At 54.2% G+C, this 16,483-nt stretch overlaps 1 protein-coding gene across 1 annotated transcript in view; it reads right to left on the bottom strand.

Moving 5' to 3' along the window:
* Positions 1–16,483, bottom strand: part of CSPG4 (chondroitin sulfate proteoglycan 4) — a 33,724-nt gene that overhangs the window by 15,445 nt on the left and 1,796 nt on the right. The window contains exon 2 of the mRNA XM_080929808.1: positions 247–410. Coding sequence (XP_080785934.1) covers positions 247–410 — 164 coding nt within the window. The remainder of the gene's footprint in view (positions 1–246; positions 411–16,483) is intronic.

The following is a 16,483-nucleotide window of genomic DNA, read 5'->3' as shown; positions in this document are numbered from 1 at the left end:
AGGAAGCTCAGTGTGCCCAGTCCAGATGGCCATCTAGGAGCTACGAGGAGAAGTGAGACCAGGGACAGCTAGTAGGCAGAGCCACTACTGCCCCACCACATCTGGGATGTTGCTGGCCACCCACAGTAGGCAGGCCAAGACCCGAGGGCAGAGGTGACTCGTGTTGTAGGAGGTTGCACAGCCAAAGGTGAGGCCTTCCAACCCACGGAAGGAATCCCTAGCCCCGTTCCCGGGTGTGCCACTCACCTGGAGGCGTCCAGAGTGGAGCTGGAGCAGGAGATGGTCAGCTTGGCCTGCCGCCAAGAGAAGCAGGGCTTCGGGCTGGGATGTGGTGAACTGGAGCAGCAAATCCACTCTGGTCAGGGCTGAGGGCACAGGCACCTCCAGGTGGTTCTCCCCGAAGAAGGAGGCTGGGGACACAGAGGAGGAGGAGGTGGGTACAGTAGAGATGGACCGGTAGGATGCAGGGCAAGGGAGGTGTTTCTATCCCGACATGCCCCGTGGCTCTATGTGACACTGCCTAGGGTCCTCGTTAAGATTCCAGCTATTCAGGCTGGAGAGATGGCTCAGTGGTTAAGAGCACCGACTGCTCTTCCAGAGGCCCTGAGTTCAACCACGTGGTGGCTCACCACCATCTGTTATAAGATCTGAGTTCTGAGGGACTCTCACAATGAAGGCTGATCCCTGATCACATTCTTCTCCTAGGGTGGCTTCCTTAGTCCTCAGCCCTTGCCATGACCGCGTTTCACCTCTGTTTGGCTGTGGTGCTTGGTGGTGGTATGCAGGCAGGCCTTCTAGTGTCTGTGGGGACGGGGTGGGGTGGGGCTGGTTATTGCTCAGAGCCTGCCGAGGAGCAAAGGCTCCCGGGCCAATGGGAAGCACGTGCGGTGTCAGACTGAAAATGGGCCAAACTGTCCTCTACAACTCTGCGATTGCTTCCTGCCTCAGCACTACTGCCGGTCTCTGGTGAATACTCACATCCGGCCTCTCTGTTTCCAAAGATGCCTAAAAGAGCCAGGGAAGACAACAGTGGAGATCCCCTTCCTTAAGCCAAGCCAGGGCCAGGGACATACCACAGGTCTTCCAGCTGGACCAATGAGGGTCTCCTCAGGTGGCCGGACAGATACGGCCTACCCAGGCTTGGCGAGCACCATGCTGGCCCCTTTGGACCACACAGATAACCTCCTCCTTCTAAGTAGCTTTATCCCTCCTTCGGGCAGTTCTCTAAAATTGGCTTCCTTCTGTCTCCAGCAATTTCTCCACAGTTCCTGAGCCATTCTTGCAGTGGTTAGAAAACTTGACACATATCTAGTGTCGGGAGAGGAAACCCAGCCCAGTTAGGCTTTGCTAGAGATGATCTGGCCTCAGCCACACTAGTGCTGGGCCCTGGCCATCCTGAGCCATCAGCCACCGCAGGGGTCTGCACCTTTTCTGTCCCCCCCCCCATCCCCTAGAGAGATGGCCATGAAAGATAATGCTGTTCTCAGGGCTGAGCTGAAACCCTCCCTGGTGGCCTTAGGACAGCCTTCGTGCAAAGCCACCTGCTCAGGGCTCTTGTGTCAGGGAACCTCAGGCCTGGAGACTGGTCAGCAAGCAGTAGGTGCTTGTGGGGGTGCCCTGTCTGTTTGAGCAAAACACAACAGGCCAAACCATGGGCAGCCGCAGAACAGAGGGTGGGGCTCACAGCCCCCACAGGATAGAGCCATCGCCCTGGTGGGCTGGAGTGGCTTGGACCAGCTGGCGAGAGCTGAGCAGTAAACTGTCAGGGATCTTGTGGGCCAGGTGATACTGCCCACTCTGAGAATATTTATATCCCACAAAGGGGTAAACATTTCAAACCCCGGGGCAGGGCTGCTCACCACCCACAAGGAAGAGGGCACACTCCCCTTAGTGGGGGTGACTCCACCCACACTCCCTTTTGCAGAAGGTATGTTAACTTCCTAGGTCTTAGATGAAGGCAGGGCTCTGGGTTAGACGCTAAGGTCCACGGCTGGCTCTAACCACTGAACCACCTGCCCTTGCTCCCTTCCCACAGGAGAGAGCAGCAGCCTGTTTGATTAAGTGGGAGGGTGGCAGGAAGCAGAGGTACTTTCCAGAGAGCTGGGGTCTGAATGAGCCCTTTGAGGAACCGGGCCCTGCTGTTTCCTGTGTGGAGAGGCACTCACACTGGCTGCCTTGTGTTGCTGGAGTGTGCAGGCCGGGCAGCCCCCTTGTCAGAACAGAGGCCTCTGAAGCTGAGCTGGCTGGGCCTTTGGAAACTCTGACAGTACCCCCACCTCACCTCCATAATTGTACTCCTCTCACCCTTCTGACAGGCTGCATCCAGAATTGCTTTCATTAGGTAGGGGGCAGTTGGAGAGGGCCTTCATATATAAAGAGGGGTGCAGGATGAAGAAATTACAAGCCAGAAGTCAATCCCCAAGGACTTCTTGGAAGAGGTGAGGGTGGCATAAAGCATCACAGAGGAAGGGAAACAAATGCTCTCAGGGAGAAGGATCAGTAGAAGGTTGGCTGGCAGGGATGTATAGATCTTTCAGGATGGGGCAGTGGGGGCCTCTGCTTCCATGCCCCCTACTGGTTCTAAACCACTTACAGGCAGAGGGTTAGTGGTGGAGGCTGAGGAAGGGGGGTTGTGGTGCTAGTGTGTATAGGCCAAGCCCTCTGTGTGGGAGGGGCAAATGCCCCAGGCTCTGGGAGATGAACTGGAGCTGCAGAAAGGCTTGCTGCCTGGGTGGGCTTTTTTTTTTTTTTCTTTTTAATATTTTTGGTGAAGGAAGGTCACAGGTGAGTGTCCAGAGCTACACAGATGCGTGTGTGCATGAGTATGTGGGTGGCGGCTGGGGGTGTCTTTGGGGTTTGTGTAAAGCTATGTGTTTGTGTATACGCGTAAGGACCCAGAGCTGTTAGGACAGAGGGGCGATTGTACCCAGCTCCTCCTGCCTCCTTTGACTGCCATTACTTGGACAGGCCTGGCTCCTCAAAGGGGCCATGTGTTCCTGGAGGGCTCCTGCCCCTCCCGTCCCAGAATTCTGCTGAAGGTGGGGAGGTCCTCGTGGCTTCCCACCCTTCCTCTCATGAACAGGGAGCTGCTGTCTGGGCCCCAGGGTGGGGTGGCTCCATGCTTTTCCTGAGACCCGGGGTTAGGGTACAGAAAGAGCCAGTGTCCTGCTGTGCTGGTCTCTTTCACAGATGGTCAAGCGAAGATTTGGTCAGTCTAGCTAGCTACCCTTCGGCAGGCCCCAAATTTCTCTGGTACCTCCTGGATCTCTGGGGTGACACTCCCGGGGAGTGTGTCAGTAAGGAGCTGGTCCCTGCACTAGGCTGCTGTCTCCAGTTCCCCTTTCGTTTTGTTGAGGTCGGATCTTACACATGTAGTCAGAGTTGGATGTGTAGTCTGCATCGTCTTGGGGGGACTCTGTGCACGTTAACCTCTTTCTGCTGGGCTGGGAGCAAGGTTTCCGGTTTTGAGGCTTCCTCTAGTCCCAGGGGGCCTGCTGCAGACCCAGCTCCTCGAGTCCTCTGAACCCTGTGCAGCCGTCTGTCTTTCCATCTGTCCACACCACCGCTCTGACTCCCAGCCCTGCCCACTGCCCTGCATCTGGTCTCTGATCCCCCCCCCGTTGTTTCCTCCCCCCAGCTTTCTCTCTGGCTTTCCCTGCACCCATTTAACTGGGAGTACAGCTCCCTGCCCTAGGATGTACTAGAGAGTCAGGCCTCTGGTTACCCCTGTCCTGGGTGCCCCATCTTGGAATGCAAGTTCCATGATATCAAAGGTCTCTGCAGCCCAGTCCTAGAGGGGGTACAGGGGAGAAGAAGCTATCCAACTTGGTCTCAGAAAGGCAAGCCTCAGGTCTCAGTTCAGTCACTGCCTAAACCCTACCCCAGCCCCACCTACAGCACCCTGTTCCTTGGCAGCGAACCCCACGTGAGCTCTGTGCTACCCCTCATAGCCTAGGGCAGTCAGGCGGGCTCCCACAGCTGACTTGCGTCATGAGTAGAGGCAGCATTCCTGGTTGTCTGCCGTAGCCTGACTTTATAAGGGAGAAAATGGGAGCCCAGGGCTGTTGGGCAGGATGGGCAGTAGGAATGCCTGCTGCCCAGCTCAGTACAGGGCGGGGGTGGGAGCCCTGGGTGTGTGAGCATGAGGGTGACACCCAGTACTGCTGCAAGAGAGGTGGACAAGAGAGACAGGGGAGCAGTCTTCACCGATCACTGGTCTATCCATCCACATGCTCGGGCATATATGTGTATATTCCCTAATGCAGCAACTGGGATGGGAAAGAACCAGCCTGGGAGAAAGACACTGAAAACAAGACATAGTGGCCTTCACAAGGACTGAACTCAAGGGACACAGACTAGAGTTAGGAAAGGAGACAAGGAAGCCCAGGCAGACAGAGAAGGCAGGACCTACTGCTGTGGGCTGGAATGAGGGGTGTCCAGGGAGTTGGGAGGAAGAGGATTCTGCCTTGGGGAAGCTGGATTTCTCTACTGTAGCCTGTGAGGTTTGGCATCAGGGGTGATATATCCTGGTTCCAGGTCTGAGAGGCAGGGTGAGGCTGGAGTTTTCAAGAGAGTCTGAGGGGCTGTGGGGTAGAGTCTTGGGAGGGCTGAGGCAAGGTTGAAGGGCTCTCTGTCTACACTGATGGGTGTGGGGGCCCACCTGAATAAAGCCTTTGTAAGAGCAATGGGCCAAGTGCCCTGCCTGAGCCACTGTATTCCCTCTGAGGTCATCCAGCCCTCAGGCCAGTTTGCCTTTCCTTGTACCTCCGAGGACTCCCTCTCTTTTCTCCACTGGAAACCTGAAGGAGGTTTCCCTAGGGATGGGCAGAGGCTGGTGTCCTGGGCACTGACTTTCTCTGCTCTGGGCTGGGGAAGCAGAGTGACAGGTTGACTAAAGCAGCCTGTGGAGTCCCCACAGACCCAAGTAGCCAATGTGTGAGTGTGTGTGTTTATGTGCACATGCATGCTTGTGTGTGTGTGTGTGTGTGTGTGTGTGCATATATGCATGAGCTTGTGTGCATGTGTGTTTGTGTATGTGCCCGTGTGTGTATGTATGCATGAGCTCATGTGTGCATGCATGTGTGTGTGTGTTTGTGTATGCATGAGCTCGTGTGTGTGTGTGTGCATGCATGTGTGTGTGTGTGTTTGTGTTGGGGGTGTCAGAATACCTGGATAGTAAGTGTAGGTGAGTATGTGGTCAGTGTGGATGCTGAATATGGGTACAGAGACTGATGCAACTGTGTGTTTGGGGTCCTGGTTGGCCAGGATCGAGGGATAATCTAACAGATCTGTCCCCTCCTAAGACCACTTGGCAAGAGAAAAATCTGCCTGGTGGGTCTAGTTGGGGGGCTATCTCCTCTCACATACCCTCCATCAACACATCCCACCCCACTGAAAGGCCAAGCCACCATCCTGAGGCAGGCCCTCATTTTTCCTCACCTCTGCTACTCTGAAGGTATTCGGGAAAGGTGCAATGGAGCAGACTCAGGTCAGACCATGGGGACAACAGCCTTCATAGGCACCGCGCTCGGTTACAGCCATGACTACAGCTCTCAGGGCTAAGAGCTGCCCACACTGCCGCTCTTCAGCTAACCTCTCTAGACTCCAGCCTTCCCAGCCGCAAGAACAACAGTAGACCAGTTCACCATCACACGGGATTGGAATTTAGAGAGACAAGCCCTCATCTCAGGGCAATGCTGGGGACCGAGCACTGCAGGACCAGGCAGACAGCCACCATGAACGGGCATCAAAAGACTGTTGCTAGTCTCCTTCCCGCCATCCCAAGAACTCTGAGACCACAAGAATCACACTCAGACTTTGACTCTCTCATTGACTTGGTTCCCTGAAAGTCCAAAGAGGCCAGAACAGAACAGTTTTCTTAATTATTGCCTAGGCTCTGGCTCTGGTACTGGCCTCAGCTACTGGCCTCACTAAACAACTACCACCAGTCAGCCACGTTGAGGGGCATATACCAAGGATGGTTTCAAAGCAGTGAGGCCCATATGGAGGATGAGCGTTCCTGGAGAAGAGGAGGAATGGTCTCCTGTGAGCTCTGCAGGAAGCAGGACTAGTGTCCTGGGCTTCCTGCCACATATGCCAACCCCAGGGCGATGCTGGGCACAAGAGGAAGTAGGAGGGAAAATGAGAGGTTTTGATGGAACCAATCGCCCAGAGTCCACCCAGCCTGGAGGCTGGAACTGGGAGGAAGCAGGCCTCAATGAAGTCTTTGTGGAGCCCTACTGCTCCCCTGCCTCAGGCAAAGAGGGTGGGACTAGTGTGGTGAGGAGCAATTCCAAGGCTTTTCTCTGCCTTATAATTTTCCTCCTTGTTCAGATGGATGAATTTTCAGGGCCTTTTCCACTTACCCTATCCCTGGCTGGCCAGGCCCTAGTGGGTGTGAGATTCCCATCTTTGTGGGTCCAGCCCGGGATAAGATTACTGGCTCGCAAGAGAAAAAGAAGAGACCCTCCCCAGCCCCATTAAGGTCTCTACGAAACAATTCCCATGTTACAAGAGAAGACACTGAGAGGCCTAGAGAGGTTTACAGGGGCAGAGGCCAGGCTGACACTGCAGCCCCCTGTGGGCGTGGCTCCAGAGCTGGGTGCTGTGGGTGCTGGCAAGGAGGTGCACACACACAGAAGTGGTGGCCGGAGCACGTGAGTCGGAAGTGGAGCATCTGCACTGGCTGGGGTGGGAGGAGGGTGTGAGGGCTGGCTGGCGGCTTGCCTGGGAAGACACACTTTTTCCCTTCTTGTCCCCCTGAGGCTCCCTCTGTCAGGATCGGGGTGGAAGTGGGAGGAGTGGAGGGCCGGAGGGAACGCATCTGCTTTGGCTGGCAGGGTGAGGGCGGCCTGGCTTCTCCTGGAGCAGCTGCGGGTTGGCTCAGGGAGCTGCTGGGAGAGGGAGGGGCTGGCAGGAGGCGGCCCAGTACTCTCAGAAGCCAGTTCTGCCCACTGGGGACTTGGAGGTCAGGAAGGGTGGGAAATAAAGGGTCTAGGGACTAAGCAAGGGTGAAAGCTACTCTGAGTGTCTGTTGGACCTAGGGCTCATAAGTCAGTGTCCCCTGCGAGCCACAGACCAGTTGTGACAGGGCTATTGGGAGGGTGTCTTGGAGCTTCCTTGCCCGGAGAGCTGGGTTTGGAGATAGTGGGTGTGTGAGCTGGGGTGGGGGACAATGACTGTGGGGCTGGATAGAGCTCAACTTAAAGTTTGGTGGCACTGTGTGTGCAAAACAGGCCGTGTTCCTCGGAATATCATGTCTAACATTTAGGGAAGGAGAAGAGGGGGAGATCTGGACATAGATTAAGGATCATCAGTCTCCTAAAATACATAGACCACAGACAGACTGTCAGGTGGACAGACAGACAGAAACACACACAAACACACACACACACACACACACACACACACACTCAAACTTAGAAACCTGATCTCAGAAACCTGATCTTCACCATTCTCTCTGGCCTCAGTCTTTCCATCTGAGAAAGGGGACTTAGATGAGGGGAAGAATCCATGCCTAGATTCACGTCAGCCCAGACATGTGTGGCCAATAGAAAGCCGTGGTCACTAAAGTAGGAATGAGGACCAGCTCTGGTCCTCTAGTTGGAAGCCTGTGTGTGTATGTGTGTGTGCTAGATCAAGACCAGGGCCTTGTTCTAAGCATGGGCTTCACCATGAGCAGCACCTCCACGTGTTAGAAGTTCTTCAGTGTGGGATCCAGGCTGTGTCCCTGCCTAAGGCACTTCCATAACCACAGGATCCATGAAAGTGTGAACAAAGGAGGCCTCCGTAGGTAGAGGGATAGAAATCAGAAGGAGGTGACATTTGACCCATGTGAGAATTTTTTTTTTTTTTTTAAGCTTTCTTTTTCTATGTGTATGGGTGTTTGCCTGTCTGGGCACTACAAGCATGCAGTCCCCGTGGAGGCCAGAAGAGGGCGTCAGATCCCCTGGAAATAGAGTTATGGTCAGTTGTGATCTACATGTGGGTGCTGGGAATCAATCTCAGGTCCTCCCGAAGAGCAGCCAGTGCTCCTAACGTCTAAGCCATCTCTCCAGCCTGGGAGCTTCTTGTCAAGGAGATCTTTCTCACACAGGCAGTGTAGCAGAATATCACACTGGCCAGTGTCCAGCCACTGGAGTCTGTGGCTACAAGGTTGAGTCCACAAGTCACAGGATCCCTGTTAATAGCCTGAGGGCTAGTCAGGCCTTCCACCTATGTCTGCCTCCTGTTAGCACTGGTTTCACTTAGCTTTCCTGCCACCTGTAGTTCCCAGAAGCTAAACCCTACTTCTGCTACAATGTACCCATCTTTTCTTCTCCAGCCTTAGGCACGGATAGCCTCTTTTGCTGAGTCCTCAGGCCCTTGGACATCTGGGCCATAAACCCCCATGTCCAACCCCACTAGGCAAACAAGGTCATATTGTCCCAAGCTGCTCACTGTTCCAATCAAGGTCCCAATACCCAGCCACCTCAGACAGACACTGATTCTCCTGGACTCACTCTGTCCAGCCTCATAACATCCAAGCGATAGCCATTTCCCATCTACCCTGCCTCTAAATTCTGTCCCGAATTCGTCTCCCTTCCCACTGTGTCCTCCTACAAGGGTAGAGCATCACCATCCTGGGCCTGTCTTAGTAAACTTCCTGCCTTCCCCTGCAAATCAACTTGCACAGCATCCTCCCTGGCTTGGAAGCTTCGGGTGTCTCTCCAGCCCATGATCAGGTAGGTTCCAAGCCCCGAGAGTGATGTGGAAGGCCATGGGTGACCTTGCTGCTATCCACAGCATCCCCCCCCCCCCCCCCCGCCTATCATTGTCCTAGGTACCAGCTTTGGTGGACCTCAGACTTTAATGCCCAAATCTGCCGTGTCCCTACGCCCTGTTTTGGATCCATCTCTTTTATCCTTCTCTCAGAGGACAGGCCTCATGCTTCCCTCACCCTGTCTCATAGCCAAGCACCCTCATTTTATTTGGGGTGCAGATGCTCGGCAGTGGCTGGAGAGCTGTACCACCACTCTCTGTGTGACAGAGGGAGATGAGGAGGGGTGTAGAAAGGGCGGCCCCCTAGCTGGTCCAGGTAGCTCACAGGTGTATTTCCCACTGTGTTTCAACCCCAGCCTCCTCTCTAGGTCTGCTAACGGTCTAAGGCGCCTGGACACAGTGATTGAGGATGGGTGGGAGACTGCTCCCGCCAGGGGTTGCTTTTTTGGCCATGGTCACCCAGTCTGATGCTTGTTTTTAAAGAAAATAGACTGTGAGCCCCTATTTATAGCTGGAAGCTTCACCGCGGACGGGGAATGGGGTTTGAAGTTGTGCAGGCTTCTGCCCCAGCAGGACTCAAGGAGGGGCCATTCCCAGGCCCCCTCCCCACCCCCAGTCTCTAAGGAAGTGTCTGTGGGATCCTGACATTCCCTGGGACAGGATATAGCCTATGCTTTGGGGTAGGGGCCAGGGCCAGGGTGAGGGGGATGGAAAATTTCTTTCAGGATTATTGGTCCCCAGGGCCCAGACTCCCATGTTGGGATGGGTGAATGTGGGTCTATCTGCCAGCTGCGGAGTGAGCCCTTCAGACTGTCACCCAGACTGGGTAAAGGGTGACAGAGAGAAAGAACAGGAGCAGAGTTGGGAGAGGCAAAGGTGAAGAGCCAGCTTTTCGAAGGGAGGAGATGGAGAGACAGAGGAACCACAGATGTGGAGAAATGATGACAGCCAGGCACGGCACAGGGGTGGTCGAGATGGAGAGACAGAGATGGGACGGAAAAGGGTCTGGGAGAGACAGGGACACTGCAGTCCTGTGGATCTGTAAGCAGAGTTAGGCAGGGGCAACTGGGGAAGACAGAAGGCAGTATCCCCGCCAACCGGGGGTCTTCAGGGCACCCAGGGCCCAGTGTGGTTCTGAACTAGAATCAAATGGGTAAGGTCAATAAAAAGAATCTCTGTGACCTTCCCATGCATCCCTAGACACTGGGCGTGGAGACCCCTCTCTTTCTGGTACTCCTTCAGTACAGTTTAGGGCTGGTGAGTGCAATAAGATGTACCTTTGGGGTCAGCTCCATCTTTGACTTACTAGAGAGTGAGCTTCCTAAGCCTGAGAGGTTACAAGCTAAATCCACCTGCTGCTACTCACTACGCAGATGCTGCCACTGCGTGCTTTTAGGGGCGATGGGCTGACTGTAGCCTGGGCATGTGTCAGAGCCATAGCCACAACCGGTGACTCAGACAGTTAAAAAAGGAACAGTCCCAAGCAGTGACTCAACTGGCTCTGGAAGGGTTGGGTGGGTCTGGCTGGGATAAAATGGGGTGGTCTGGGTTTATTTTTGGCAGGGTGGGGCCAAGCTTGGGGGTGGAAGATGGGAACCGGGGTTAGGGGAACTCTCATCCTGGGAGAGCCCCAGGGTCTGGGGCCAACTTTGTAAAGTGGTTTCCCAGAGCCCAGGAACACTGGCTAACCGGTGTCCTTAAGCCCCGAGGAAGGTCTACCCCAGCCTACTATGCGGCCCAGGACAAGTGGCTAGCTAGAAGTTGAGTCCCTGCCCCACTCTTAAGAGCTTAGACTCAGAGTTTTAGAGATGACTTGGGAGAGTAAAGTTCCTGTGCAGAGGCACCGAGGGGGACAGACGTCTGTTGCAGGCCACACAGCAGGGTCAGATATCTTAACCTGTCTCATAGTAAACATGGACACAAGTTCTCTACCAGCTGATTGTTACTAAGTGGAGGAAGGAGCCTCCATCTTAGCCCCTATTTCTAGAAGGGCTCAGCTGGGTTACAGATGGGAGACCAGAAGTATACAGACCCCAGATGCCTAGAGACAGAAACAGCCAGGGGCAGGAGCCTGGATTCTATTAGAACATCCGGGGAGCCGACTGGGCCCTTCCCAGAATGCTCTGGGGTGAGGCTTAGGCTCTGGACAGTCCTTCATCCCAAGGATTCCTATAGAGTTACAAGGCCAGGCTCCTCACCCTGTAGCCATCTCTGGAAAGTCACCTCTCACACGTCCTTCCTGAACTCACATCAGCATTGCCAGCATCCCAGACACATCTTTTCCACCTCCCTCGGCCTGAATTTCTGCCCCTTGTTATGCTACCAGCATTGCCGATTACAGTGGTGGCAATAGTCCCGTGGTGCCCTGAACCACTTTATGTCAATGTCACTGGGCCCTGGTCAGAACTGGAGAGGAAACCAAGAATTGGAAGTTGGCAGAGGGCAAGAAAAAAATCAGGTTTCTGGGTTCCCTTACTCATAAACCGTACAGGGACAGAGTTTGACTATCTTTTGGTTCCTCGAGTGGTATCCTGTGACTGGGTTTCAGCTGCATTTCAGCTCATGTGCCTGTACAGGGATGTCTGCTATTGGGAAACAGGTTCTGGGGGCCTAGTCTTCTGTCAGTGAGGTTCCATCAATGTGAGACCTCAGCCCACATGTGGGACAGAACCCTGCCTCCACTTTGTAAAGGGGCCTGGGCTGGGGGGTGTGGTGGGTGGCTGACAGCCCCCCCCCAGAGTCCTTGCCTTGGAAGCTTTCCTGAACAGGATCACCCTCACTGAGACACCCACCCTGGAACAACAGCAGGAACAGAATAACAGCAACTTTGGGCACAGAAGTCTGGCAGAAGAACTCCCCCCCACCCCCCCGTCCATGATCTTTGTTGTCTTCAACCCATACAGGAGGTAGGGGTTATTCTTTCCTGTTTTATAAAGGGCTAACTGGAGGCTCAGAGTGGGCCAACCCAAGGTCCTCGCACAAGGGTTAGGATCTAATCCCAGATGAACGCTCTAACACCATGTTTGTAAAGGCTGTGCCTGGCTAGCCTTCTGCCTCCCTATACAAGGTCTCTGAGGGACCGAGGGCTGAGAGCAGGAAAGGTGGGGGTTGAGTCAAAATGAGAATTGGAAAGACGCTCAGCCATAGCCCAGAGACTCCCCAAAATGGTGATTTGTTCTCCCTCTGCCAGGAAGTGGGGGGGGGGGCACACGCCTGTCTTGCCCCAGCTGCAGCAGAGTTTCTTGGCCTCGGTGCCTGTGCACTAGAGGAGGGGGCAGGGAGGAGCTGATGTCGTGGGAATCAGCATCCTGGGCCCATTGATATTTATAGCTGCCCCTCCTGAAATGTGGGCGGGGAAGAGTTTGCTCTTAGGTGGGAACGGAAGTTGGGCTCCTCTCCCCAGTCTCCTCTGCTCCCCAGAGAGCAGACTGGCCGGAGACTTAGCCAGAGGCCCTTTCCTGGCCAGGGTATGTGTCTTAAATTGGGGTTTCCCCCTAGGACTGCTGGCTTGCAGGCTGGGCATAGTCTTGGTCAGAGCCCACTGAGCAGTGTGTATGTGTACATGCGGGCACACACATATTCATGCATGCACACCCGCTGAGTGTCTACCCATACTCAGGAGACAGAGGGAAGGTGAAAGTACGGTGTTTTATACAGAGCCCCAAGAGAAAAGCTGACTACAGTGGACGTTAGCTAATGGCCAGCCATTAGGACATGACTCACGTTGACCATGGAGGGAGAGAAGCACACGGCATAGTAATGGTGTGGTGGTGAGTGTGGCCAGACAGTGAGGCTCTGCTCACCCAGATGTTCAGGAATGTTCTATTTGATTGTAGGAGTAGCATAGTGGGAGTCTGGGCAGGAGAAACCCCAGTCTGGGTGTGTGGAGGCTGTGTTCAGGGGCTGCTCTCTGCCTCAGGTTCCCTGCTGAAGGACACTTTCCAGGAAGCCCTACACTCAGGATTGAGTGGGATTCTTTGAAAGCTAGGAGTCTTAATCAATTAATCTCATTCTCTTTCTTTCTCTGCCACAAAACCCTCTGCTAAAACAGTATATTTTTATTGTTTTGTTTTGTTTGACGCAGGATCTCACAATTGAGCCAAGAACATCTAAGGGCCTTAGACTCACTATCTTGCCAAGAATGACCTTGAACTCTAGGTCTTCCTGCTTCTGTCTCCGAGTCCTGGGGTAACAGGTGCATGCTCTTACATTCAGTTTATGAGTGGGGCTGGGGCCTGAATTCAGCTCTCATACCTGCTAGACAAGCACTCTAACAACTAAGCTACTTCCTCACCCCACAGTGTTTTTAATAATCATAATTATAATCATCATCATCATCATCATCATCATTACTATTTTGAGACAAGGTCTTGCTAGATAGCCTAGGCCAGCCATGAACTTTAAACCTTGCTTCTTCCTCTTGAGTGCAGGGTTTATAAGAATGCACCATCACTCTTGGCAAAAACCAGATAAAACTCAGCCTATAAACATTCATGCAGGAAGCTGCTACACGTGGACTTGGGTGAGCTAGGCATCTCATATTCTCAGGATCATATACCTCCTGGTGGGCTGGTGTGTGATCCCTGGGAGCCAAATCCCTGGTCAGCGAACAGATCTCTATAGCCCCCAGTGGACAAACCCTGTGCTCAGCTATGTGGTGGAGAGCCACAAGAAAGGAGGTGAGACTCCAGGGGCTGCCGGTCCTATGGGTGAGGTCACTGCCCATGCCAGGAATAAAGATGAAGGGCAGGGACGCCTAGCCCACAGTCCTCTAAAGAAGCACTATGTGACCCTGGACTAGGGATGTGTTGTGACGGGCCGCTGTGGCTGCTGTGACGGGCTTGGGGCTGGTCTGGAGTCAGGGTTTCTGCTGTGAGGTCTGTGGAGGCAGAGGAGGAGGGGACAGACCGAAACACTTAAGTAAGCATGAGGCATGGCTGGCAGCCTGGTTAATGCACACCAGAGTTGGCAGAGCTGGCTGCTCCCCAGGCTTCTAGTTGGCGGGCGTAGGTAGGCACTGAGTGAGGAGAACTGGTCAACAAGACAGGCGCTGCTCCTGACCAGGCCCGCCCACACTACCTCCAGAACATGGATGATTCACACCACCAAGCCACCTTGACGACAGCCGCAGGCTATAACCTGTGTCAGAGACAAATGTGTGGCTCCCTTTCGTGTGTGTGTGTGTGTGTGTGTGTGTGTGTGTGTGTGTTTTTCTCTAGCTGGAAGTAGGTAAAGGTGTTTTAATGGGAGATTTGCTTCTGCTATGAGGTAGGAGGGCTTAGCAAAATGGAGACAGTTGCTGGTGGGACAGCGACAGAGACCTGGACTTCTCTAGAGATCTCTCTCTTCCGGGGTGGGGGGAGGTGTATGGTTCTCACTCTGATGGCCTGGTCTGGGATGGCCATTCCACTGGGATGGATAAAAATGCCTGGAGTGATTGGTGGGGGTGGGAGGGGTTGGGGGGGCCTGGGATGTGGGTGGGGTCCTTATTTTTCTCTGAACCCAGTTCTCTCCTCTGTAAAATGGGGCTGTTTCCTGCCTTGTACCCCAGCACCCTCCGTGGCTAGCTCTGGAGGCACATTCTCAGACTGAGTCATAAACTGGCTTGACCCTCTTCCTACTAGGAGGTTTGGATTCTCCTGGAGGCCAGAGGGCTAGGGAGCCTTGCCCTAGAAAGGATCTAAACACTTAACTAGCAATGCTAATCCAGTTAATCCCAAGATTTCTTGCAGATTCCACAGTGAAGGTAATACTTTGCACCCAGACCCACTCCATCTGCACTTAGAACAAGAAAGAGTTTAATCTTTGGAAAGCTTTGCCGCATTGACATAGGCTGGGACAGAGGGCATGCCGGAGGGACTCGAGACCTGGCCGGCAGGTGTAGGGGATTCGGTAAAACAACAGAACGGAGGAATCAGGCTTAAACTCCAGCCTCCAGGCCCCTAGTCCATCTGCTCCTGGTCCTGACCAGCAAGTACAACTCTGGTCATCACCCCCACATACCAAGCCCAAGACTGTCAGGTAGAGGCTGGAGATGAGGCAGCAGCTACTCCTGTCCCCACTGCCTCAGTTAGGGTCTGTGGGAACAGTTGTACACCAACCATGGCCTGAGCCTGTAGGTCCTCATGTGTGAGCCCCATCTGTGTGTGCCAGCGAACAAGCAAGCATGAAAGTCAGGGATGTCCAAGTTCCCCCTCCCCTACCTCATCCTGGGCAGCACGCCCAGTTCCCAGACAGCCTATACACTTCCTGCGTGAGCGCCACACATGCCCAATCCCTTCCCTGTGGCCCTCTCCCCTCCTAGTTCCAGCAAACAGCAGCTTAGCCCACCTGGCATGGCTCCCCCTCCCCCACAACCCCTGCCTAGGCAGGAACTGCTAAAAGGCCCTTCTTGTCTTGCCTGGGCATGTGGACACTGGGAGGGGGGAGAGCTCAGTTATCTTTGGTTCTGGGGGAAGCTTTTCTAGAGTCTGGGTGGGCTGGGCTAAGGCCCTGGCCTCTGCCCTGCCCCAGAGTTCCGGGGCAACACTCACAGTACATGCACAAGGGTCATCTGTCTCCACACCACTGATGCCCCTGTGAATCACTCTCGGAGCCGGCAGGATCTGCTGATTCTCTCTCTTGTTTCTCAGCCCTGGAGCCTGGCTGCCTTAAATACCCCATTGCTCCTGGTCCCATTCAGATAACCCTGAGAACTCCTCTGGGAGGCATGTATATAGGTCCTACTTCAGTCTCTCATAGCCCACCTTTTAGTTTCTGAGGCCAGGCCAGAAAAGGGGCATGGAGGTCACTGTGCCATTCTGACACACCCCAGGATCTGGGGTCATAGTCAAGCCTTCTTGTACTGGAATGCCATCTTCTGTCTCCTCAGCCAGCCCCTCAGACAACGCTCTCCCAGGTCTGCTCCTCTGTGGAGGGTCTCTCACAGAGCTCAGAGGAGGGGGCTCCCTTTCTCCCCTGGGAATTTTCTTCGACAGCTGGATGTCTACAAAGGCTTCCTCTCTGGGGGCTCATTTCACCTGTCTGTACAGTTGAGATGTTGGTCCAGATGGTTGCCAAGAAAACTTGCCTCCCGGACCCCATGACCTGGATACTCTGGAATGCAGAGAGGTGTAGGGGAGCCACCCAAGTGTGCCTCAGCTGGGACAAGAGAACCCACGGGCCTCCAAGAGAGGTGGGGATGATGCTTTCTTCAGTCAGAACTCTGGAGGGGTCTGGGCAGTTTGACACCATGGGTCATAAAAGCCAGACAACCTGGGACAACTGGAGACCCTACAAACAGAAATCAGCCTGGGGAAGAAATGCAGGCCCCTGGACTCCTGATGTGGGGCTGTAAGTCCAGCCCCCACATAGAGCCCGTGGACTGGGTTGGGGGGGACAGAGTTGTTATGCAGAAGCTCTGTCTGACCCAGGGGATAACATTAGCTATTTCATTCCTTCTCCATCTCCGGGACCTTCCTGAAGTCCGGGATGGGTTTAATGTTACAAAACAGGCACACGGCTGCACCTTCTTCACACCATCGGTGCCCAGGCTGTGGACTTCATTTTGCCATTTAAGGTTTCTGTGTCCCAGCCCAATGGCTCTTCCTGTCCTGTGCTCAAAATATACCTTCCAGTCAGGCTGCTGGTCTTTCTATTTCAACACCCTGTTACACCCACCTCTTGTCCAGACTGAGGCCCACAGACAGGAGTGCAGACTCCCTTCCCACCCTTCAAAATTGGA

Source organism: Micromys minutus (assembly GCF_963924665.1).
Source record: "Micromys minutus genome assembly, chromosome: 16".
Lineage (NCBI taxonomy): Eukaryota > Metazoa > Chordata > Mammalia > Rodentia > Muridae > Micromys > Micromys minutus.
Note: the sequence above shows the minus strand (reverse complement) of the source record. Positions and strands in the feature narration are given on the sequence as shown.